This window comes from Bemisia tabaci, chromosome 4 (assembly GCF_918797505.1).
Source record: "Bemisia tabaci chromosome 4, PGI_BMITA_v3".
Taxonomy (NCBI): Eukaryota; Metazoa; Arthropoda; class Insecta; order Hemiptera; family Aleyrodidae; genus Bemisia; species Bemisia tabaci.
The window spans coordinates 32,645,660-32,671,816 of record NC_092796.1 but is presented as its reverse complement, the minus strand read 5'-3'; the positions used below and the strand labels follow the sequence as shown (position 1 = coordinate 32,671,816).

Below are 26,157 nucleotides of genomic sequence, written 5' to 3'. Positions count from 1 at the left end.
GTGAGAAACGTTATGGGTGAGAGATGTCTTAAGATTTTTCTGCCCTTTGAAGGTTTTAAGTCTTCCGAAACTTTTAAAATATCCTAACATACTCATAACATCCAAAATCCATCTTACAATAAAATTCAATCTACAGACTTAGTAACCCATCGAGTTTGAACTGCATAATTAATTCATTGGCATTTCAAAGCACTGCAATTTTTTATTACTCTTGGGCGAATATTGGCTGGTTTTTTAGATTTACTGTGAAATAAATTCTGGCTTACCCTTGTTGTCAGCATCAGTGATGCCACGGAAAATGCCACCGTAGTCGTAGCCTCTGAGACGAAGATCCTTGTAGATATCGTTCGTTTTGAGTGGGAGATTCTGAGTGTCAGCATAAGTTGGTTCGGGCAGGGTCAATTGCTCTTTGTCAATGTCTTCAGGGATACGGATTTTACCGGATACAGCCACAGAGCCTCCTTCAACCAATTCAAATTCACCGGAGCCTTCGAAGATGTTCACCAAGAATTTAACGGATCCTAGAAATTGAGAATGAAAAGTTTTTAAAGTGAACTCTGGGGGCAATTAAAAACAATTAGGCTCTAATAAAATAGGACATGATAATTGTTTGAAAAAAAAAAAGTATTCTGAACATGATCTGTAACGAAACATGTTACAAGGCCCTTTCTTATGCATTTCCCTTCTTGCGATTACTCAGGTTACCTCCATAATTTTAAAGTGAGCTCGTTTGTTGTCATAAGAGGAGTGTATTTAGAAGTACGCAGATTCCATTTTGTTGTCAGATCAGGCACTGTGTAACACTGAACTTTTACTTTGAGAAAAGTCTAATGTTGATAACTTAGATAACTTGAAGCAAGAAAGAGAGAAATTAATTAGAATTTTTGGGATAGAAACTGGACAAAAACAAGAGCCAACTTCGAAAAAATTTAATGTACCTTCTTTGGGCATAATAGTAGCACGGTGGAGCTGAATGTCTTCCAAAACGACAGGCAATTCTTCCATTGACTTTCCGTTGATCTTGGCAAAAGTTTTCCATACCAAAACCTGAAAATTTTAGAACATGGTTGACCGACTCAAAAAAATCAGGATGATTCCACAGCAAAAGAGGTAAAGTTGACTATTTGGATTGTAGAGGAGGAGAATTTTCGATGCATTGAGCAGAAATTCTATGCTCTTCTTGGTTGACACTACTGATACCTATTTATACAACACTATCTCATACACTTAACCAGCAACTTTCATTAGCTTCTTGATTCTAGGATGCAAAAAGAGGAGAAATTTTGATTGTGATTCATTCTTATATGACTAGGGCCTTTAGATAAAGGGCTTTATTTTTAACTGCAGATAATAGAGCATTCATCTTGTCAAGGATTTTATTTTAACTTCACAGCTCATTAGACTTACTTTCGGTCATATAAGACTCACAGCAGGGAGAAAATAGTTGAGTTGAATCAATGAAAAAATAAACATATTAACTTACAATGTAGCCAGTACCCGGGAAGATGATACGGCCATCAATTGTGTGACCAGCCAAGTAAGCATCACTTTCCTTGCTGAGATCAATATCGATGACAGATTCTCCAGATCTTGAACCCTGAAATGGAGCAATTTGAGAATTAAATAAATAGTACACGATTGGTAAATTAAAAATCTTTGATGAGAAAAGTATTTCTCATAAACACTCAAAAAACTCATATTTAGAACTAGAAAAGCATTGGGGTCTTGATTTTTTTCAATATTAAGTATGATTTTCTCAAAAAATGCTGCATCTTTTGAGATAAATGTTTCTTTGGGGGCTAGAAATCATTACAATAACCATATGATGCACATTTTTAAAAATAATAACCATCTATGATGACAAATACTTATTTTATCCAAGATGAGAAGGAGAATAATCTTGCTTGCGACAATTGCATATTCAAAACAGTCTTAAAACAAGACTAAGTATATTTGATCATCATTAAAACTATATTTTGATCTTTAAATTATAGTTAACTGCTTGCCTCCTAGTTCCCTTAAATTCGATAACTTTACATGCTCAACTGACGAGTTAAAAATTTCAAGTATTACCTTTCCAGCAAATGAAGCGACGGCCCATTCAATGGAGTGGTCCCATTTGATTAGAGACTGAAGCATAGGAGTGCCTCGGGCGACAGGGAATTTGACAGGAGGATATAAATTGGCAAAATTGGGGTTAAGACCAGCATTGTACAGTCTAAAAGAAGATTAAAAAGTTAATTAAGGCATTGTATGCATCTAACGCTATCTGATATGCATTTAATTTATGGACCAGCTTTCCTAATACCTAATATTTACTTTAGATTGCAAATGTCAAATAATTTTTAAGAAATGATTTGAAATTTTTCTAGACTTCCATAAATGTTAGTCTATCTCTTCCGTCATTTTTGGCAGGTCAAACATTTGTTTATATTAACAACATTTCAGACAGAAACGGACAAAATACAATAGTTGAGACATTCATTTACGGAGGTCAAATTACATACTTTACGCAAGATGCTTAGGCTTAGGTGCAAGATAGAAACGAATTGGAGGGGAGAAAGAAAAGATCAGACAAATGTCACATCAGAAAAAGGCAACATTCAACAGAAATATATGAGCTAACCAATACACCAACTGATGATAGATGCAAAGGTTGATGACAGGTTGATGTGACTTCAGTCCAATCTTTTCTTTCTCCCGTTCTAAGCAATGGAAGAAGAGAATCCCAGTTTCTGAAACGGAATCCCTGATTATCCCCGGATGATTTTCAATTTATGATGAATCCCGGTTTTTTCCAGTCCTGGTTATCAGTATATTACAAAATAATACAGTTCTTCTAGATGATTGAACGTCCGTTAGAAAAAAATACTCACTTTCCTAAGCTGGACAGGAGAACTGAGATGTTGCTGTTGGTTCCTTTCTTCAAGAGACCAACGTTGATGCTGTCGGGGCCAAGGGATCGTTTCAAGATAGCTTGCAAAAGACTGTGAGGGGCAATTTCAATGACGATTGCGTCTTTAGGGATGTGGGAGATGGCTTCCTGTAATCAAATTGTACAGAAGTAATAAAACTGAAAAGAGGGAGACATATTTGTAAGGAAGACAAGAAAATTCTGCAAAAATATCTGAGAACTGAAACAACAACAATCTTTTTTCTCTTAAATCCAATTTAAAGCTACAGAGTTGGCACACATGGATTACAATTTGCAATAAGGAACCACTATCTCTGGCTCTTCCATAAAAGCACCTTTCTACATGGGGAAACCAATGACATGTGTTGTTTCACAAGAGGTCATGTATACAGTTTTCCCCTAAAATTTGAACTTTGTTGTCTACATTAAGAGGCACTGCCTAATGAAGCGCTTACACAATCGAAATGATCAGAATTTTGGTTGTGTCTTCGCTTCTTGTAAAATTCGATGCTAAATCATAAAAAATCTTCATGACTCCTAAAAATTCGGCTTTCTTGCCGAATGAATTCTAACATATTCGAGTAAAAATGGAGCGCTACCTGATAAATCATATAATTACGGGTAGAAAAGTTCAGGGGTTGACTGTTGGAAAACATTTTGATCCTTTGATTCAGTAAAGCTCAATCTTGTATAAAGGGAAAATTGTAACAAACGGACCAAAGACTTACATCAAACAGAACAGGAGAAAGTAAATTGTTGACGTGGTAGGCAGCAGACGATTGCTGAGCCAGAGCAGAGTCCCAGGCGCTCTCAGGGATAGAGGTACTGATCCAGCGGGATGTCCTTGGTTTGGGACTTGGGATGATCTACAAAAAATAAAAAAAAATTAGACAATAATTTGAGAGTGAAAATGTTTTGGAAATTTTAGTAATATGGCAAAGTTAGAAATTCCGAACACAGCATCATACAAATTAAAGGAAAATTAACTTAAAAATTAAAATTGGAAATCTAAAAAGTGATGGTAAAGGGGATCAGAAAACAAAAAATTCATTACCAGCTATTGAGCAAACGAATAAGAGGCACAGTGGACTCAAGTCAAAAGTAAAAATTGAAAAAGTAATGATGCGGCTAAGTGGTTTGAATCGAATCGGAATCATATATCTTCAGATACGTTTACAAAGAAGAACATTGCAAAATTTGTCGCACAATTAGTTTAACGAACCTGTTTTAGCTTAATTAAAACTGCCTAGTAGAAACTGCACAACTATTGCAGTTTACATACCAAATTTGCGCATCCCAACACAGCCTTTTTTGTGTTAAAATTAATCTTCTTATCGGCCTCTCTAGTTTAGAGGATTAACAAATATCTTGAAGTCTCTACCTTTTCAAGACTCTTCCTGAGTCTGGGAGCTGCTTCCGCAATGTATCTGGAGTGGAAAGCAACACCGGAACTCTTGACTTCTTTGGCAAAGATACCTTCCGATTTCAAGGCGTTGACAAAGTTGGCGATAGAGTCTGGAGGGCCAGAGATGGTTACACTGTCAGCAGAGTTGTGGCAAGCGGCGACAATGTCAGCTGGGGCACGGGCTTTAGTTTCTTCCCAGGAAAGACCTGTAAAAGAGAAGCGACTCATTAATAATCATGACAATCCTAAATGGATACATGTGAAAAAAAAATCAAGGTGGCTGATCTGATTACAGTTATTAACCAATTCTGTCTTCGAATTTGAGAAGGGCAGTGAGATTACTTTGTTCTTACAATGATAGAATAAAAACTTGATTAGAAAATAATTTTTCGAGAGGATGGGATTTAGGTTTGAAAATACTCCTTTTCATCAAAGAATGTTTGGAACGCTTTAGGATGTTGTACTTCTACCATAATTTTGAGAAAAATGCACTGGTTCTATTGGAGAGGTTGAGAGAGTAGGCGAAGAAATGCCAGTTTTAGGAGCTAGAGACTTACCAACTGCAGCCATGCTTCCAGGGGGTAATTTTGATTCCAAGATAGAGCGACCTCTCCAGAAAGCAGCGAGAACTGTCTGCTCGGCGGTGAAAGTTCCATCAGCGTATGCACAACCAAGCTCTCCGACGGAGTGACCGACAATTCCATCGGGAGAAATTCCGACAGAGGTCAGAACATCGACTAAGGCAACATGCATTGCTGCAATTGAGACGAAAGAATTCAAAACGTTATCGAAAGTGTCCTCGCTCTCAGAGGTGATGATGGAGAGCAAGTCGAGACCTTCTGGACGGAGTGCCTCAGCGCACTTTGAAAGAGCCCGGTGGAAAACATCCAACTGCATTAAAGTCTTGGCCATACCAGCCCATTGACTTCCCATACCAGAGAAGACATACCAGACAGGCCGCTTCTGACCATTGTACAGAGCAACTTCCTTCTGAGGAGTAGGGGACTCGAGGACGGTGTAGCCTCTGTAGCTGTGGCCGATGATGGGTTTTGAGTAAATTCCATGGAGCAATCCATTGAGATCATCATCGCGGGGTGTTTCTTCGATTTTGCTCAGCTTGTAATTGACAGCCTCATCTGTTCTTCCGGATACAGCAATCACGCGAGGAATGTCGTCTTGGATGGGTACGGACTTGGGTTTAGGATTTGAGCGCAGGATGATGTGGGCATTTGCTCCTCCAAAACCGAATGAGTTCACGGCAACGAGGCCTCCACTCCAGGGCCAGGCCTTGTCAACGACCTGCAAGCGGCCGTCCAACAAAGCGGGGATATCAGGATTCGGGTTCTTAAAGTGCAAGTTTCCAGGGATTACACCGGCCTCCATGGCAATGAGGATCTTAGCAATTGAGCACAAACCGGAGGCAGGTTCAGAGTGACCCATGTTGGATTTTACAGACCCAATTAGCAAGGGAGAATTGCGACCTTTGGTGAATACATCGGCAATTGAGTTGACTTCTTGAGGGTCTCCAACCTGGAGAAAAACAAAATTATGAATTAGATCGTTTAGAGAATGCAAAGTGCTTTACACTGTATTAACCAGTTACAAAAAACTTACATGATTTACAAAGTGACATTATTGGCCATATTTCAATGAAATAATTGTTTTGAACAATCTAATAAGTTAAGCACTAAAAAGACTTTAAAAAGGCAGCTATTAAAAAAAGCGTCTCAGAACACAGTGTAAAAAAGTTATGAAATTTTGAAAAAAAAAAAAACCTCAAAATAAAACCATCAATTAAAAATAATTCTGATAAATAGAGCCCACATTGATTGAATTCAACACTTAAAGGTTGTGCAGAGGATCAGCCATCTAGATTCTTGTACGTAATTACTTTCCATGCTAAAATTACGATAACAGATCTTCGGTCGCAATCTAAAAAAGTTATGATGTATTTGGTATCGACTTAAGAATTAAAAGAGAAATATGATAAGTTGAATGCAAGATCATCATCATTCAATGGCAGATTTTTTCTGCAAGAGAGGGTTTATTTACCAAACACAGTTTTTAAACAAGAGATGGGTTCTCATTTCTTACATAAATTAATATTGTTTCTTACACAATTTTCTGGCTCTATTCAGTTTTATGATCTAACTTCCTTCATACTGAATGCTTCTTAATTTATGCTATAAAAAAGAACTACTTAGGGAGCAAAATCATACCTTGGTTCCGGTTCCGTGGGCTTCAACATAGGCAACGTCAGCAGGGTTGATTCCAACCTCGGCATAGGTCTCCTTGATGAGTTTCTTTTGCATCTGCCCAGAGGGGAAGGTGATACCTTGTTCTTTTGAACCATCTGTGTTGGTTTTGGCATTGACGACTGTGGCATAGATACGCTTGGCTTGACTGGCACGTTGGAGGTAAATTACAACAGCTGCTTCACTACGCACATAACCATTACCTGCGGAGAAAAAGAAACAGTGATGATATTTTGTCCAATTTTACACGTGGTCATAGAAATAGAAATAGAAAAAAAGCGTCAAAGTAAAAATTCAATACAGAAATGATATGCCTGAAACTGAGCAGAAATGATTGTGTCCGTACATGAAGGTAAAGAGGGATTTTTTTTTTATTTGGATGAAAAAATAAGACATTCAGTTTTTACAGAGAAAGCTCTTGTATTCAAGAGGATAAGTTGTAAGAAAATTATTTCACTATGGTGCTAAAAGAGTGCATGAACCGATACTTTGATCCCACAATTCTAAGCCCTGAGTAGTGGATAAAATCTTTGAATAATTTTTCCTCAGAAATACGATGAACCATTAACTTCAGACTATCGTAACTTCCACTTGGTTTGACACTTCTAAGACTTTTTTACGTCAAATTGTTCATTATATACTCTTTATATAACTAATTTTGAGCTTTCTGCTAGTAGGGTCAATGCTACTGTGGGCGGTCATTTGAAATGATGTTCAAATAAAATCTTGTCAGTAGTTCTGGAATACTGATACACTTTGCTATGGCCATTCTAGTCAGAAGTGTCTGTTTTTATTGGAGCTGTACTAAGTGTAAGTTACAAAATTGTTGCCTAAATGTTAGTTACTTTCCTTACATAACTGTTGTACATGGTAACAGCTCATTTTCACCCACTCCAAAAACTCAAATGGAAAAGGAATTATCAGTTAAGAGGTTCTGACTGTTATTACTCCTCAACAGAACTGTTTTGAACTTTATTGAAAACATCAGGACACCCAAGTAACATACTCTTTTAATTCTTCAATAATTGTCAGTAAAATTAGATTACTTTCAGCATAAAATGAAAGTTCCTACCAGCAATATTCAGACTATTTGCTGAAGAGTATCATAAAATAACTTTAAAAATTATAAAATGATTAAAAGCCTAATGATTATGTTTTTTTGGAATTCATTTGAAGTAAAAAAATACTTTAAGAAAGGCATACCTGATACATCAAAAGCTTTGCACATTCCCTGTGGCGACAACATACTCAAGCGATGGAACTGCAAGGAACATGTGGGTTTCAACAAAAGATTCACACCACCAACAATGGCTGCGTCACACTGACCGGTACGCATTGCACTGACAGCCTGTTGTAATGCGAACATACTACTGGAGCAAGCTGTGTCAATGGCATAACTAGGTCCTGTAAGGAACATTTAAAAAAATTAGACATCAAAATTTGATTAAAAGATGGTTAACACATTAACAATTTTTAAAATTCACCCTTAAGTGAAAAAGAACTTGTTTGTCTTGAAGAATGTGAACTTCCCTCTCGTCAAAAAACGAAAGTCTGCTTGATTTGAATAATGCACCACACTAATTAAATTGTGGCACGTAATAGATTAATTTTCCAAGTGTGCTGGATTTTTCTTAACAAATGTATGAGTAACATGTATCAGAGGAAGATGAAACTGTTGGTAAAACCAAATTTTAGTTTACTGCCGGATGATAAGTTCATTTTCAATGACTGATTTTACTGACAGGGATGATGATTTTTTCCACATGTGAGAAGTCTGAGTTGATGCTGATTTCTTACCTGTGAGTGGATTTTGAAAATTTTTGGTGATTTCGATGTCTTCTACAGGATATTTTGACGGGAAAACAAATGAAAAGGAGCTTTCATTCTTGCATTATCTATTGATCTATCCTTCATTTCTTTCTACATTTCAACTAAACTACAGACCGACAACAAGAGAGATAGATCTTAGTTGTTGTTTACCTTGGAAGTCAAATGTGAAAGAAATTCTGTTAGGGAACATAGCTCTGCAGCAACCAGTCAATCCATAACCATTGACTTGCTCTGGATCCTGTGTCCAAAACTCATCGGACTCACTGGCTGAGACTCCAATGAAAACTCCGGTTCTGGAGCCTCTCACATCTTGTGGGTTCATACCTGGAATAAAAACAGACAAGTTGATTAGTTTTTTAATTGCTTGTGTCTCTTTACATCCATACGATATTTTTATCATGAATGGAAAACTGTTGAAAATATTTAAGAGTAAAAATTGAATGATTTTTTGTAGTTCAGAGATATGTGCAAAAGAAGTCTTGGGAGCTTTTTGACCATGGAAAAAAATAATTTTATTCAAAGATGATGTGACAACAGGGCAGCATTAAAAAAAGAAAACAAATAAAAGTAGAAAAAAATAAACAAAATTAAATTGAGTGTAGGAGATGATTGAGCTTCCCTAAAAGCAGTATTTTTCCATGTTAAAATTTCAAATCCTACAAAAAATATTAGTGTGAAAAAGTGTAACTTGAAATTAATTTTTGACTTACAATTAGATCTCTCTTGCTAAGCACTGTTTCAATGCTCCCTCAAGATGCAGAAAGTGCAGGTACTTAGACAGCTGTTAAAGCTCATTGACGAATATAAGGGATTGAAAGGGTTTTGCAAAAAAGTTCAACAATTTCATGAAAATTTCGGGAAATTTTCTTGGGACGATTGGATCCTAAAAATCATCATTAGGAATATATCTCACAGAAAACTAAAGGATTTTTTTTTACTTCACTACAGTCATACATTAAAATCATCACAAATTAGGCTCGTACAATATGAAAATGAAAATTTTAGTCTCATAGGCAATCCCTGACAAGACTGGTCTCTTTGGCATCAAAATAAAACATTATGCGAAGTCATGCTTTATGATGACTGAATAACTAATACATTTTCGACTTGTGCAAAGATATCAACATTCATATTCCCAGTTTTCGTTTTCCCAAGACTGGTTCAAATTGGCGATACCATTCACTTATCAAGGTACCTGTACCATTGCTCTTATCTGTTTGCACAGCAAGAAATCAAACCTCAATCTGAACATGAGGCTTCAAATTAACGTTGACAGTTTAAATGAAATTATGCTGGTTTACCTGCATCTATGATGGCTTCGTAGGTCAGTTCTAATAACATCCTCAACTGTGGGTCCATAACATTTGCTTGTTTGGCGTGTACACCGAAGAAGGTGGCGTCGAAGTGCTCGAGATCTGGCAGCTTTCCTGTTCTGGTGGGGAGTCCATGGATTCCTGGAAATAAATCGAGAGGGACTTATTAGAGAGGAAAATTCCATCATATGTCTAAAACTGCCATAAACTGGGCAGACGACTGGGCACTGTTGAGAAACTGATGACAAAGATAACACTGATATCAGTGAATAACGAAGGTACCAACTAAGAACATGGTTACCGGAAACATAATTTTAAAAAATCTTGGAGAGTTAATAAAGACATTGATCAGTCATGGAGCATTTCCTGCATTAGATTTGAATTTCAAGTTCATGGCATGTTCTTCTAAGCATGAAAATTTGAAACTCCAATAAACTCCATAGAGGCTTTTAATTTTTATTTTTATTTCTTATTTGGCACTTCTAAAAATAAACTCGGAACATAGTGAAAACCACAAAAGAACAATTAACGAGTTCTCTTCGTAAGAAACAATCCACCATTTATTCCTTGAAATATTATGAAAATTTCCTTTGCTCTTCCACGGATAATTAAAAATATTTCGAACAGGCATTTCAGTCAATTTTCTTAGGAAAAAAATCGGAGATTTTGAAACGTTGCAATGGGAGAACGCACTCCTCTGTACAGAGAAAGCAGTCATAAGGGTGGATAAGCTTTCCTCACTTTAATATGGGCTCAATTTCTAATGGACTGGCGCTGTAATTATCCTCCCTGATTTGTCACTTCTTTTTTTTAAAAAAAATCATTCGTTACCCTCTCCCTCTATAACACTTTTTCCTTTCAGTAAATAGAATGCGACAAAAATAAAATAAAAAATAAATGAAAATGGACATAGTTAGGTAAATAGTTTCCCCAGTGTACGGCACGCTCACGTGCGGGGGAGGGGGGGAGGGGGGGGGGGGGGGGGGCTCAACTTCAACAGTAGATCTATCCCTCGAATATTTTCGTTCCAAAACGAAACATTTAAATACTTTTGCTTGTAACAACCTTACATCATTCATCTGGCGTACGGACCAGTGGGCTGATTAATAGAATCGATAGACAAAGACGACATACGGAGTAAGGGCCAGGGGCGATCCTATTGGTTGAAACGGGTGTTTCTTATAGACTAAGGGGGTAAATGATATACTAACCGTAGGGACTCTTGTGGGTTGCTGGTAGTTAATCTATTACTTATCTCCTTTATCATGCAACCACCCACTTCCACAAATAGGATCGCCCTACACTCCTAATGTCTTCTTTGTCTCTAGCTTTGTCCATGAATTTCAAAAATCAGTCCCTAGACAATTCAGATTCTAAGTTCAAAGTTTCGTGCAATAAAGCCCTGCAAATCGGCGGATTTCGGCGGGAAATGGCAGCTCGACCCGGCGATGACGTGAGGCGCATGTTAGGCGGCAGCGGTAGCCGACTGCCACTAGTGACTGCCGTGTTAACATTGGATCTAAGGTCAAGATGTATGTAATAGTTGTGAATTTGTACGCGGTAATCCGGTTTTGTTTTCGCATGAGATAGGCATTCGACCGCTACGGAAAAGACGGGTTCCTCAACACCCCCCCCCCCCCCTCCGGGTCATATGCCCGCCACGTGGGTCTCCCCACCGAATGCTTGCCAGATTAGGCGGTAAAATATGAATACTTTACATGGAAGGGGGGGGGGGTGTTGATTTGCCACCGCTACCTGGCAATAATGGGACCGACTTCGCTACGGCTAGACGCATTTTGAGCGTTTTCCCGAGTATACGAGTTCTTTTTTTCCGCGATGTTTTTTCTTCTTCTTTTTAATTATTAATTATCTATTTGCGACAGTCCACAGGAAAAAGGATCTCAGTCCACGGAGCAGGGTGGTTACAGAAATTCAGAATCGGAATTCCCTGACCTTGACCAATTTAAAAAAAATCCCCTGTCTTCCGAGCCAGCACGGATTGATAAAGAACTAATTCGAGATTTTCCGATCCAGCTGAGCGATTTATATCGAGTTGGGTTGAAAAATGGGATTTGAAAATTCGATGGAAAAGTAATCCCTGGAATCTCCTCGATAATCTTCGGTTTTCCAGGTTTACATCATTACTTTAAGCTTTTTGACCACCTACATTTTCATTTTTTGTCACAGTTCGTTCTAACGCTTTGTTGGACCGATTTCCATGATTTTTGCGGCTATCGAACTGTGATAGGTCAAGATGAGACCGCTTAGTTCAGATTTATGACATTTAAATCGCGAGGACTCGTGAGGCGAACCTCAAAAGGCACCCCCCGGGGGTTGGGCCGCGTAGCAGCCACGGGGCGCACCCCTTCAGAATGTCATGATGCTCAAAGTCGTACCTTGATTAGTGGCCCGAACGACTACAATATAAAAGTAAGTACCGAGATCATACTTTTAAATACTGAAGAGAAAAAAAGAAGAAAAAAATTAGAAATTAACATTCCTGCTGTAGACATTTACCTGATCAATATAACAGTTAATAAAACTATTTTAATATACTGGTTGCGCATTATGATTCGTGTTCAATGCGAACATCAAATTTTAGTTGATCGGTTCGAGTGATAATCGAAAAATGTATTATGCACTCCGAATAAAGATTAAATAAAAACATTAAGTACTCTGATCAAGAGAAATAAAAATACTGATTGTAAAAATCATTTACTTGCCAAAAAAAATAAAAATAAAAAAATAAACAGGTACATTTTACTTTAAAATTAGCATCCCCGATTGAAAATTATTCATAATTATTCTTTTGTCTCCAGGACCAACTAATTAACATATAATGTTCGTATCGAACAAATGTACGGCGCGATCCGAGAGAAAAAAATGAGTTTCATTAATTATTGCTACGAATAAAATTCAGGCGCGGTAGGATCGACGCGAACGTAACGTTCGTGGGGGAAAAAATTAGGTACTAGTTTTTCGAGAAGCTCGCGATGCTCGAGTGACGGGCTTTATGGAAATTTTTATGCGTCACTATAATGTTAGCGCGCGGGGGACGCACAGTGGAACGGGTCGATTAGATAGATCGGACAAGATAGCAAATTTGGATATTTATTTCGTCACAGCATAAATTTTAAGGGGTGTTTTCCAATACGAATTTTACGTACACTGGAAAGAAAAACACATTGGATCTAAATCCAGAGTCTAGACTCTTGAAAACATTCACAAGAAAAATGACTCTTGATTCAATCAGATTCAAGCTAAAATCAAAAGGAAATCCGCTCGAATTAAGAGGCTTGGTTCTTGATTAAGCTTAAATCTGATTGAATCAAGAGTATTTTTTCTTGTCGATGTTTTTCAGAGTCTGGACTCTAGATCCAATGTGTTTTTTTTTCCAGTGTAAAAAACGATGATCCACTATCAACTTCTAAGTTATGTATTACCGAGTATATAAGCTTTTAAAGCTTCCATATTATGTTTGGCTTCTCCCTTTGACTCAGCCCGTTGTGCGGCGGGGACGCTATCTCGACTCCCAAGCGCTACCTCAAAGGTCCTTGCAGGCTGCATACCCGTGAGCTATGTCTCGAATAATTGCGTCTTGATATTTTGAGAAAAATCGCTTCAAAAATAATTATAAAACAAGTTACCAAGTAAATAATTGAGTATTAAATCGTATCCATCTGCATAGGGAACATGAAAGTGCGGGAGAGGAGGAGGAAGAAGAGGAAGTAGAAGAAAAAGGAGAAGAAAAGAAGGTACGAAAGAGGAGGAATGAGAAGAAAAGAAGGATAAGAAAATAGAGAAGAGAGGAAGAAAGAAGGAAGAAAAAATAGAAAGAAAAACACGAGGATAAAGATAAGGAGGAAGAGGAGGGGAAATAGGAGGAAGTATAAGGAGAAGTAGCAGAAAAAAGTCAAAAAAGGAACTAAAGAGGAGGAATGAGAAGGAAAGAAGAATAAGGGAGTAGAGAGAAGAGAGGAATAAAGAAGGAAGAAATAATAGGAAACAATAAATGAGGATAAAGATGAGGAGGAGGAGGAGGAGGAGGAGGAGGAGGAGGAGGAGGAGGAGGGAGGAGGAGGATGAGGAGGAGGAGAAAGAAGAGGAAGTAGAAGAAAAAGGAGAGGAAAAGAAAAAGAGGAGGAATGAGAAGAAAAGAAGGATAAGCAAATAGAAAGAAGAGAAGGACAAAGAAGGAAGAAAAAAGAGGAAGAAAATTACGAGGATGAAGATGAGGAGGAGGAAGAGCAGCAGTAAAGTTGAAGCAAGAGGCGGAGACGCGAGAGCGAAGAGGTGGAAGGTCCCGCGGGCTGCATACACGTCAGGGGCGGACGAGTCGTCGCGAAGCTGGAGTAACGCAACGGGCAAAACATTGAGTGCGGCGACCGCGGAGCAATGTCGTGACATTGAGTCGTCGGCGTCGCGGCGCGCGCGCGGCGGCGTCGCGACGCGCGAAACGCGGGGAAGGTGCCGTTTGGCCGCTGCTGCCGCGAGTTACGAAAGCGCCGGCACCTCGCTTCCTCTCCGGCGGCGCGCGCGCGGGTTTGCGTTTATTCACGCCCGAATAGAATACCGGAGCTCCATTCATAGTTTCCAGCTTGACCGACGACGCTATGAATGGAACAAAGTGAGTGGTGACGTCACATACCTTCTCGAATAGCTCTGAGTGCTCCCGAAAGTTGGTGGGAACTTCCGTCGCACCTCTTCGCGGAGTCCGCGTATCGTTAAAAACCTGCGAAAACGCGTAACTCCTTAGCGATTGTTTCAGAATCAACGCAGGTTGTATTTTCCTCGAGGACCATATCGATAGCTTAAGTGGGTCACTGTGTGTCTCCTCCGCTGGGGTGTTTCAAAATCTCCGCTGCTTTTCCAATTTTCCGAATGGAAACAAGTCAACCTTACAGTTGACATACTAACATTATGGCATTTTCTCCTAGCGAAGCCGAAAAAATCGAGGTTTTTAAGAAATTGCGTTGACTAGTTTGGCAAGGAATAAAAAAGTATCACAGGAAGACCGCGACATTCCAAACGAATGTATATGGTTTCGCACTTTAACCATCGGTATCAGGAACAGAAAAGACTTATTTTGATCCCAAAAATCGATTCCGAAAATATACTCATAACTTTAAGCCATCCAGGGTTTTAATAATTTTATCATTATCTGATTACTTGACTATTCCCTGAGTTTTTTGGCTGTTTTTTACTCCCAAATTTTCAAATTCCCTAGCTTACCATGATTTACGAATATCCCTTCTCTCTCAAAATTGTCCTCACTAATATTGTGCTGACTTCCGCTGATCGCTGTTCGCGAAATTACCTGACTCTCTAGGGTTTCCGACTGTTTCTAAAAGTTCTGAGAGCGAATGATTTTTCCTGCGTTCTGGCAACGGTAATGCGCTTAACTTCATGAAAATTGCCATGCACCCATAATTTGACAATCTGAATTCATTAGTGACATTCTAGTAATCAAAATCTCAGTTAAAACTGGGATTTCGAGGGGTGCGTTTTACCATCTACCCAAAACCTCACTTTAAACTGAAATTTCGATCATTGAAATAGCGTCACTTGTATGAATTCAGGGTACCAAATTGGTGCACATCGATTTTCGTGAGATTTGATGCATTACTGTTGCCAAATTGCAGGAAAATCAAGTAATTTAGCAGAACTTTAAAAAGCTGTAGCCCCCTCAAAAGAGCTCTTTTGAAAAAAATTTCACGAAAGGAAAAGTCTAATTTTGACCCATAATATCCGTTCCTGCAGTCTGGATGGTTTAACCTCGGATCACACTCGGATCCTCAAACAAAGTTTTTCAAAACGTTAAACCCATTCTAGAAAGGAAATAAAGGTGACTTGACAACTTTTCCCTGGTATTTTCGTCATTTTCTCTGACATTTCCAGGTTTTCCCTGAGCTATTAAAATTCCATGACATTTCCCAATATTCCCTGACTGTGGCAACCGGCAACCCTGACTTTCCGAAGAAATTTCATGAAAGGAAAAAAAGTCTTATTTTGACCCATAGAATCCGTTCCTGCAGTCTGGCGGTTTAACCTCGGATCACCCTGTATTCTCTTTGGTGGCTGGGTTGATTTTCTTCGTTCCCATATGAGACACCGAAATCCTTGTAAACAGGTGCAAAATGATTGGGCCTAAGTCCACGATCAGCCTAAGCTCAAGTTCAGCGTCAGTTTGGCATTTGCTCAACAATAGAATTTCTTAAATTTGATCGTTTTCAACTAACTTTTGTATGGTGATTCGATGGACGCCATATTTTGTGTCAGAAAGGCATGCGATATATCGCATCCATTGGTTCCATTTTTTCAGCTACTCGTCATTTTTCTCCAATTTTGAGATCGCAATTCTGTTGTCAGGAGACTAAAGCACCCATTTACCAATTTTAACAAAGAAATTCAACGTAATAAAGGCGTGGTTTTTTTAGAGAGAAAATATCGCATTAGAGTGCAGTTTCGATATCAGTATCGAATGCGATGTTTTCTCTCTGAAAACCCACGCCTTTAGTACGTTGAATTTCTTTGTTAAAATTGGTAAGTGAGTGCTTTAGTCTCCTGAAAACAGAATTGCGATCTCAAAATTGGAGAAAAATGACGAGTAGCTGAAAAAATGGAATCAATTGGACGTATTTCTACCAAACGGACCTATGTGGAGGTGAGAAATATGGGGTGCGCTCGTCGAAGCTGCATAAGAAGCAATGTAAAGTGGGCGTGATTCCTTTTGAAGAATTGGAAAAGCGGGATATTACATTCTATCAAACAGACCTATGTGCCGACTGAATGCGGGATTCATGAGCCGCGGGCATGGCACGAGAGCGTTGTGGACAGGGCTCATGAGTTAAAGCGCACTAAGAGGAGCACGAGCAGCTGCATCGACGGCATCCATTTCCGTTGACGTCACTGGCGCTTTATTATCCTCACTCACTCTTACGGTCAGAGAACTGACGAACACACCCAATATTTCTCACCTCAACATAGGTCTGTTTGGTAGAAACACGTCCAATTGATGCGATATATCGCATGCCGTTCTGACACAAAATATGGCGTCCATCGAATCACCTTAATAGTGAATAACGAGAAGTGAGTGTTATGTGAGAAGACGAGTGGAATTCATCTAATGCGGAACGTTGATTGATGATCAGGATTTGGCAGTCCACCAAATCCTAACGTTCACCAAGCAACAAACTCATCAAACTGACGTCAAACTTGAGCTCAGGCTGATCGTGGATTCGGGCCTATTCTGCCGTGCTAAGGAAGAACGCCGTATGAACATTCAAGAGTTGCCAAATTTCCCTCAATTAAGTGTTCGTTTTTGAGGAAAGTTATGAATATTTGTCCTTGAAATTTGCAGGGACTTCAGGTGAAATTGCGAGGAAAATAATCTGAAAAATTGGAAGGAAAATATTCATAAGTTTACCAGGAAATTCGTGTTTTATCAAAGGAAATTTGGCAACGCCCGAGGGTTTATACGGCGTTTTTCCTGGAGTACCTGTATAGGGAGAGTACCGACAGATCGGTTCATGGAGGGCTTAGGGCCCAAAAGTGCAGCCACCCTTCTAACCAACTTCTAACGCACAAAATTTCACTGCCAGTCTGCAGATTCCAATTCTAACCAAGATGGCCAAGAATGTACAGAAATGAGCGTTCTTCCGCGAAATTGAGTAAATTTATGCAAAAACTGAGTCAAACACGTGCTTAATAAAGGACGGTTCGTAACAATAGTATCAGTAAATCGCTCTGGATAATTGAAATTCATAGGTTGGCTGCCCTTTTGGGCCCTAACTTTATTCGCGGAGGCATCGGTGAAGGCCTGATGGACTTTCGGAGTTTCAGATCTGTCGGTACTCTCCCTATACAGGTACTCTAGTTTTTCCTTAGCACGGCAGTATTGGAGTTGACGATGGAGCGGGACTTACCGGAGGGCCATCGTCGCTCGTCGTCGGTGATGAGGTCGATGCCGTCGAAGAGCTGCTTCCTGAACTCCTCGATGTTGTTGGACTCCGGGAGCCGGCCGGAGAAGCCGGAGATGACGACGTCGTCGTCCAAGTTCCAGCCGGGGCTTCCTCCGTTCGTCATCGAGTTGGACTTCGGCTGCGAAGAAGTGAACTCATCCCGGTGCACTTCCACCTCTGGGAACCTGGCAGGCATCTTAGGAGCTTATCTGAAACATCCCAAAAGAACGCAACTGTTAGACACACTTCGGTCGATCGCTCGAGACAAGAAACAAAACCAAAAAGGACAATCGTTGAGGGCAAAAATCATATATTTTGACTGGATATTGTGACGTGAATGTGCGCCGAGAAAAAAGATTGGTAGAACTTACCATTCCTTCACGCTGTATTTCACTCAGCGTCAATTCTGATAGAAGAAAGGTAAACGTTACTTTATACTGGTGCAGGTAACCATTCCTTTGACAGAATCGACTTTGAATTCACGGTGTGTAAAGTAAAGGAATGTGCGTGAAGGAATGGTAAATTCTACCAAGCTTTTTTCTCCGTGTGTTTTTATCCTCCTTTTTCGTTCTGTTGGTATAATAGCTTCAATTCCTATGGGGCCTACAGCCAACTACAGAAAAACTGAAATGATAAAGGGTTGTTTATGAGATGGATATGGTAATATTTAGATGGAGGGGGAAGTAGAAGAGTTGGGAAATTGTAATAGGAGCTAAGCTATCACCATTTTCTTACCTTAAGGCCCACTAAGATGACTTTCTAACCCAAGAGGCTGAGCCATGGGCAACAGACAAAGGGAACGTGAATGTTACTGAAATCGTTAGTTCAAGCTAATGAAGGGATGTTCAACTATCAGCAATGGGCCTGTTGCACCAATTTTTTTTATTGCTTTAATCGAAAGACCTAAGGCTCCTGATGTCACAGGAATTTTCCCGGAGTTTTTTGATCACCGGAAACCCCCAAAAAATCAACTTAAAAACGCCTCAGAATTTGGATTTTCAAAACGGTCGTTTCGGGTCCGCCATACTTGTGACGTGAAATGATATGACAGACCTGGTTTCTTCATCACTTACAATGTATTTTCCCGTAAGGAAATGGCAGCCGCTTTTCAAATGCAAATATCGAGTCAATCGCTAATTTTTTGATCAAAATTGAAAGCAGAAATGGATTCCTCGTACGTTTAAATGGTTAAAACCTTCATTAGATAAATAAGAACCGACGGGATAAACCCTATTTTTAAGGAAGACTGTAGTCAATGGGCGATTGTTTACATCTGCTTAGTGATAACAGGCATGGACATTAGCTCAATATTTGGCCATTTTCATGAGTTTTTACTTGTTTGTCACTATTTGAAGTAAGTTTATTTTGTAAATCAATTGTCTAGTGTCTTAGGATCATGTTAAAAGCTGTAAAGGTATACTTGTTACTTATTAATTCAGAACACACTCCGGCAGTCCAACGCTCAAACGTGGATGTAGCGAGTCAGTTGTTATCATTAATATAAACTTCGAAGGATTCTGCCTTTTTCTATTTCACTCGAGGGGAAGTGTCCCCTCCCGGACTCTCTTCCCCACCCGGTGACTGACGCTGCGCTGTGCTGAACGGTTCAGCCTGAACCTTTCCCCTACGTCTGACCGTTCCCCACTCCTCTGTCAATCGAACCATATGCCACCGCTTACGTATTGTCGCTCGCCCACCCAGGTACCTAGCGGCCAGCGGTCAGTTGATGATAAATCTCGCTCATGCTCCTATGCAGCTACGCATTGATTACGCCAGCTAATTACTTTCTAATAATTAGAATTTCTTCGATAATAGTTTTCTTTATTTATTCGACTGTATTTTTTTCTCTGTTCTACTGTGATTTCCTTGGTTCTCTACTGTGTTTTTCCTAAATCTCTGAGTCAGAAATCTGAAGCACTTCGGTATGCACCGAGTACTTCAGATGTGTGACCTGAAATCTTCGGTATATACCGAACTACTTCAATTGTCTGACCCGAACTTCGGCAGATGGACCTTAACTTTTCGGATGCGTGATCCGAAAACTTCAGAGATCCATATGATCTCAGCTTCGGGTTCCATGCACAAATTTTTTTCTCCGTGTTTCCTTTTAGGGGACGCAACTAAAATTTCAGTAAATTTTTTTCAGAAAAGTAAAGAAAAAAAAAAAAAAAAGTGGCTAACGATGGTTCCTCACCTTCACGTGGTGTTGGCTGTTTTTACTAAGTGGGAACCGTCCATTTTAAGATATAGTCTATTTCTTGCCCTGCCATTATTATTCTACAAGTTAATTGTGGAGTGAGAATTTCATAATGTTTTCTATGAAATCTTCAAAATATAGTGATAAAAAATTTGCAACTACTACAAAATCGGCTCGCGAAGCGAGCCGAATGTCACTCGCGTAGCGAGTGACCGGGGGTCCAGGGGGCGTAGCCCCCGGCTAGGCGTGACGGGCGCGCGAAGCGCGCCCAGAACGGCTAGTATCTTACTATTTCACCCTTTAATGCTTCACTGAAGACACCAAAATGTATAGTATCAATCATTGATGATAAAAAAAACTTACCTTTGACAATACTGATGAGATGAGGAGACCGGTATGTTTTAGCTGGAGGCAAGGAAAGTAGACGTAGCATCTTTCTTCGATTACCAGACTTTATCGATAAATTTTTCTGTATAGTGTTACATTTAAAACACACAGGATTTTAAAATAACATAAGCTTATAAAACGTGGGAACGTTCTGAATGATATTGAGATGTTTGTTGAAGAGTTAAGAATGATTTACACGCATTGAGAGAACATCCATGGTTTGAGCGTTGGACTGCCGGAGTGTGTTCTGAATTAATAAGTAACAAAGTATACCTTTACAGCTTTTAACATGATCCTAAGACACTAGACAATTGATTTACAAAATAAACTTACCTTCAAATAGTGACAAACAAGTAAAAACTCATGAAAATGGCCAAATATTGAGCTAATGTCCATGTCTGTTATCACTAAGCAGATGTAAACAATCGCCCATTGACTACAGTCTTCCTTAAAAATAGGGTTTATCCCGTCGGTTCTTATTTATCTAATGAAGGTTTTAACCATTTAAACGTACGAGGAATCCATTTCTGCTTTCAATTTTGATCAAAAAATTAGCGATTGACTCGATATTTGCATTTGAAAAGCGGCTGCCATTTCCTTACGGGAAAATACATTGTAAGTGATGAAGAAACCAGGTCTGTCATATCATTTCACGTCACAAGTAGTCACAAGCATAGAATCCACCAATCACAAGTATGGCGGTTGAAAAGCGACCGTTTTGAATGGGTCGGTTCCAAAAACAGCTTTTTTTTTAGTTTGAGAGGTCATTTCAAGGTTTTTTAATAGCGCCATCGTTCTTTTCGTGAAATTTGCCATAAGAATCAGGCATCAATTTGCAAATCCCCGCACCTTGCAACAGGCCCATTGGGGTCGGAACGATTGATCTGCGGGTAGGCAACTATTCGCGCTTAATGGATGCTTTGTTGCCTACCCGACGGTTTGAAGGCGCTTCGTCACAAGAATTACTGTGCTCGTCGACATCGCATCGTTAGCAAAACTTTCATCACGCCACTCCGAATTTCCCGCGATACTTCCTCATTTTTCCATTCCCTAACTTTTCCTAGACTTTTTTTCCTTTTCCTTGACTCCAAAATTTCTCATTTCCCTGGATTTTTTCCTGTCTTTCCAAGACCTGCCAAAAAATTATCGACATTTATTTTTATAAATTACGCTAAATTTTCCTAAACTTAGAACGAAACTTCCACTTTTAAAGATTAAAATCAAGGAAAAAGGCATTCGGAGGTTGATCGCGCTCTCTCGAATGTCACCGGATAAATTCGCTATCAGACGACGATTTTCCTACGATTCTTCGACTTTTCCTGGTCGCTGTAAATCCCTTAATTTTTCCTGACTTTCCTTGTTTTCAAAACGGGCGAAAACTCTGATCTCAGGTGCATTTCTTTCTTCTTCTAGGAGGCAGAAAAAACCAAATATCCGAATCGACAGAGCAATGATTGATCGGCGCGAGGAAAAATGAGAATTTTAGCGAGAACCGAAAAGTGGAGCGGGCAAACGAGCGCTACAAAATGCGAGCGAGGGCACTAGCACCACCCGCACCCGGACCCCCGAGATAATGAACGGAAGTTAGGGGGAGGAGGGGGGGGGGGTCTGGATCTCGTATTTCTGGTCGGGGGAGCAAATCCTCCGGTCAACCAATCGGGATCCGCCGTTGCCTCGTACGACGCTCTCACGATCCGACTCCATTCCAGTTTCACGCATTAACTAGATCCGCCGCCGACAGATGGCGCTGTCGCCAGATCGGGCACCGTTCGCGTTCCGCCGGATTAGCTCGGGCTGGAGTTACTGCCGTGCTAAGGAAAAACGCCGTATGAACTTCCAGGCGTTGCCAAATTTCCTCTGATAAAACGCGAATTTCCCAGTAAATTTATGAACATTTTCCTCCAAATTTTTCAGATAATTTAGTTCGCAATTTCACGTAAAGATTCTGAAAATATAAAGGGAAAATATGTATAACTTTGCTGAAAAATGAACCTTTTATCGAAGGAAATTTGGCAACTCTCGAAAGTTCATAAGGCGTTCTTCCTTAGCACGGCAGAGAACCTATATGGGGTGAGAACGGACAAATCGAATTATGGAGCTCTTAGGGCTCAAAAGGGCAGCCAACCTTCCAACACGAAAAACTCAATAAAAATACCGCTGCCAAGCTTCAGATTTTACCATCAGATCGAGGGAGCCAAAAATGTTCATAGATAACCGTTTTTTTGCAAAGTATATGCAAAAAACTAGGTCAAATACGTGCTTAAGAAACAACGGGTCGTAATAATTGCAATAATACATCGTTCTAGATAGTTTGAATTCATATGTTGGCAGCTCTGTTGGGCCCTCCTAAAAGCTTTATGACCTAACCTTCAATATTACCGGTAAATCCGTACTCTCCTCATGAGGGTACTCTTGCTTTGGCTTCCCTCTCGGGTGGAGAGAGATAAGAATGTCGGTAAGGAGGGTATTGATTCGATCGACATGAATCTATCGAAAAGTAAAAGCTTGGACCGATCGACACCGATTCGATCGACAAATTACTAAAAAGTCGGTATCGATTCGATCGGCATGAATCGATTGTAAAATACAAACGTGAATCAACCAAAAAATCCGTGAATCGATCGAATTTTTTCTAGCGAATCGATGTCGATCGGTTCACGTTTTTATTTTTCGATCGATTCATGTCGGTCGAATCCATACCCTCCGAAATTTACAGAGGAATTTTCGAACGAAGAAGCCAATTTGATTTAAACTGTAAAAACTTCAATTTTGCACGAAAAACTTCGGGTTAAAACAGTTTTTATTATACACACTAAAACATTTTTAAATAAGTGATTTTTTTCCAGTTTATTTCTATTGTTTTTATTTTGAAAAAAACGGAGGGAGATCGTACAATTCAAAACACGATGTAGCAGGAAAAAAAACAGAGTTCATCTGGCTGTGAGCACTGAGCAGGTCAGCTCCATGAGTTTTTGCCCATTAAAGCAACTGTCAAAGAATTGAACGCAAAGTAAAAATACTTCCATGTTCGACGGAGTTGGGAATAATTAAACCACGCACGCAGCATAAATTTAGAGATTTATTCGTAGAACGCGATGAGCTATCAATAAACCGAGACTAATTTTGAACATGATTTGCATAACACTCATTAATCTCAGTCTATAAATTGCAATTCAGGAATTTCATTTTCCTGCGTTTCCCTCCAAAATAATTCCCGACTGCGAATAATCAACATAATATTTAAGTTTTTCTCGAAAATAACACCTCCCTCAAACGCAAACTTCAATGAGTAGTTGCAAGGGAGCTTTGGAAGTTCGACCGAAGAATCATAGTTATCAGCAAGAGAGGGAGAAATTGAACTGCACTTTGCAATTCGGAACTACAGTTACTGGCTCAGTTCATAAACAACATGTGTGCCATTAGTTTCTTTATGCACTTAAGTATTTTTACGGGCGAGATGAGCCAGAAATATTGTAGTTCCTAAATGAAAAATGAAGTCAAATTCTAGGCTTGCCGAATGTACCAGGGATGAATTCCTGATTTGACTGCATCAAACCGGAATCACGCGATGAATTTGGCAATTGAGAACTACTATTCCTATATCAATTAAGAAACAACGTAAGTATCATTAGTTCCCCAATACACGTAGTTTTTTTCCCGATAGACCGGAAATTGTAGTTCCATATAGCACAATTTCGTCCAATTGATAACTGCTGAGCTCCTATCCTCATCAGTGCCCTCAATTTCCCGCGTCACGTGCACCACTCAACAGAGGACCGATACCTCCCGGACATTCAGCTCTTCGTATACCTACAACATGAGATTTAGGCATTATGCGAACATGAACTTAGCTTTTGGGCCAATTCGGAAACAACGTACGAGGCGTTAATCCTCGTCGACAGATAGGCGCTTTAAAAAACGTGTCCGAAAAATCAGCTTCTTCCCGTGTGAATGCAGTCAAAATAAGACCGTCCCGGGTGGTTCTTAACTCGAGGAAGGCGTCGCGAAAATTTAATATTCGCGACTACGAGCCCGACTTCCGCGCGGATCGCGGATTTTCGTGATTCGGCAAGAATGCGATTTTCGCTTGATCAATAATTCAGTCCCAACTGGATCCAGTTTTCGCTTTTGACTGATTCAGTAGCTGCGTCATTCGACGTATATCGCTGCCCCGTGGCTGTAATGTAAACAGAAACCGAACCAGCGTCTAAGAGTCTCTTGCGATCGACATTTCTCGTGTTCACCGAGTCGTCAATTGGAACGCATTTTGTAGCAAGGAACTACTATTTTGGGCTCATCTATGAAAGCACCAATCTCCATGGGTAAAATGAAGAAAAAGTAGAAGAAGAAAAAGAAAAACAGTAAGAGGAAGAAGAAGAAGAACAGTAAGAAGAAGAGGAGGAAGAAGAAAAAGAATAACAACAACGACGACGATAAGAAGAAGAAAAACAGTAAGAAGAAGAACAGTAAGTTGAAAAAGAAGATCAGTGAGAAGAAGAAGAAGAGGAGGAAGAACAGTAAGAATAAGAAGAAGAAGAGGAAGAAGAGTAAGAAGAAGAAGAAGCAGAGGAGGAAGAATAAAAATAAGAACAGTAATAAAAGGATGAAGATGCACAAGAAGAAATAGAAGAAGAACAGAAAGAAGAAGAGGAGGAAGTAGAAAAGAATTAGAAGAGGAGGAATAAGAGAAAATGAGAAGAAGAGAAGAAATGGATTGCATTTTGCAAAAAGGAACCACTAGCATTGCAATGTTGCTAAGATTGTGCAACTTCTTTTGTCTTGGAGGAAAAACCCGATTATCCATTCATAGTTTCTATTTTAATCGCTAAAAACTATAAATTTAAGACAAAAATTTCCATCTAAATTTCATAGTTTTTCACGATTTCCGCAATTTTATTGCAAAAGATGAAGTTGCACAATCTTAGCATCATTGCAATGCTAGTGTTTCCTTTTTGCAAAATGCAATCCAAATAATGTAGGAATAATAGGAAAATGAAGTACGAGAGGAATAAGATATTCGAATTTATGTATGAGAAGCGGCAACGGCGGCGCGCGACGCTGACCCTGGAAACCGGAGCGACTCGCCACTCGCACTCGCCGCTCGCCGATGAACGCGTGCCGCTCGCGCGAGCGACCCCCTTCGCGCGCTCTCGCTCATCTCCACCGCCAACGACGACAGTCATCCTTCATCACTGCCGAGGACCTGTGGTAAAATTGGACGGGTCATCCCATTTTCATCAAAATGGAGTGCCACCTGCCACAATTCATAGTTTTGTGCCGGAAGGAACACTTTTACTCACTTTACACTTTTGCAAGTTTTCATTTGAAAATCGACCCGACGCACTTCCTCTCATTTGGATTGGCACTTCGATCGTCTATAAGGCTTTTAGGATTGCTGTACCACTTACTCAGCACTTCGGTGCGATGAGTCGTCATCAGGCGAACCCGAACGTTAACTTAACTTCCAAACGAACTTTTATGACTTTTAGTAATTATACGAGAGATGGCAGAGATCTTTGAAACATACTGACCCTCGTAACAACCTCCACCCATCCAGAATTCGTCGTTACCCCACGAGAGAACGTAACTAAATTTCAATGTTGCCGAATTCCTTCCAAATTGCATTTTCACCGGGAGAATTTTGGGCATTATTCCTGACTAAGAATTTCACCGATTTTCCTAAGATCTCATGCAAAAATCAGACAAATCCTGGACAAAAATTGCACAGGTGCATTCTTGTAAAAAATTGAATTGTTTGAGTCAATTTTGCAATCTTCAATGTTGCCGAATTCTTTCCAAATTGCATTTTCACCAGGAGAATTTTGGGCATTATTCCTGACTAAAAATTTCACCTATTTTCCTAAGATCTCATACAAAAATCAGACCAATCCTGGA

General features: G+C 39.6%; 1 protein-coding gene across 2 annotated transcripts in view; it reads right to left on the bottom strand.

Moving 5' to 3' along the window:
- Positions 1-26,157, bottom strand: part of FASN1 (Fatty acid synthase 1) — a 100,566-nt gene that overhangs the window by 15,006 nt on the left and 59,403 nt on the right. For both annotated transcript variants that reach the window (XM_019049530.2, XM_019049522.2), the window contains exons 2-14: positions 17,643-17,887; positions 9,706-9,858; positions 8,555-8,728; positions 7,778-7,978; positions 6,539-6,777; positions 4,877-5,849; positions 4,296-4,525; positions 3,643-3,780; positions 2,877-3,043; positions 2,074-2,218; positions 1,484-1,597; positions 939-1,047; positions 267-521 (exon numbers count right to left, since the gene is read on the bottom strand). In XM_019049530.2, the coding sequence (XP_018905075.2) occupies positions 267-521; positions 939-1,047; positions 1,484-1,597; positions 2,074-2,218; positions 2,877-3,043; positions 3,643-3,780; positions 4,296-4,525; positions 4,877-5,849; positions 6,539-6,777; positions 7,778-7,978; positions 8,555-8,728; positions 9,706-9,858; positions 17,643-17,874 (3,130 nt within the window). In that variant the 5' untranslated portion in view covers positions 17,875-17,887. The remainder of the gene's footprint in view (positions 1-266; positions 522-938; positions 1,048-1,483; positions 1,598-2,073; positions 2,219-2,876; positions 3,044-3,642; positions 3,781-4,295; positions 4,526-4,876; positions 5,850-6,538; positions 6,778-7,777; positions 7,979-8,554; positions 8,729-9,705; positions 9,859-17,642; positions 17,888-26,157) is intronic.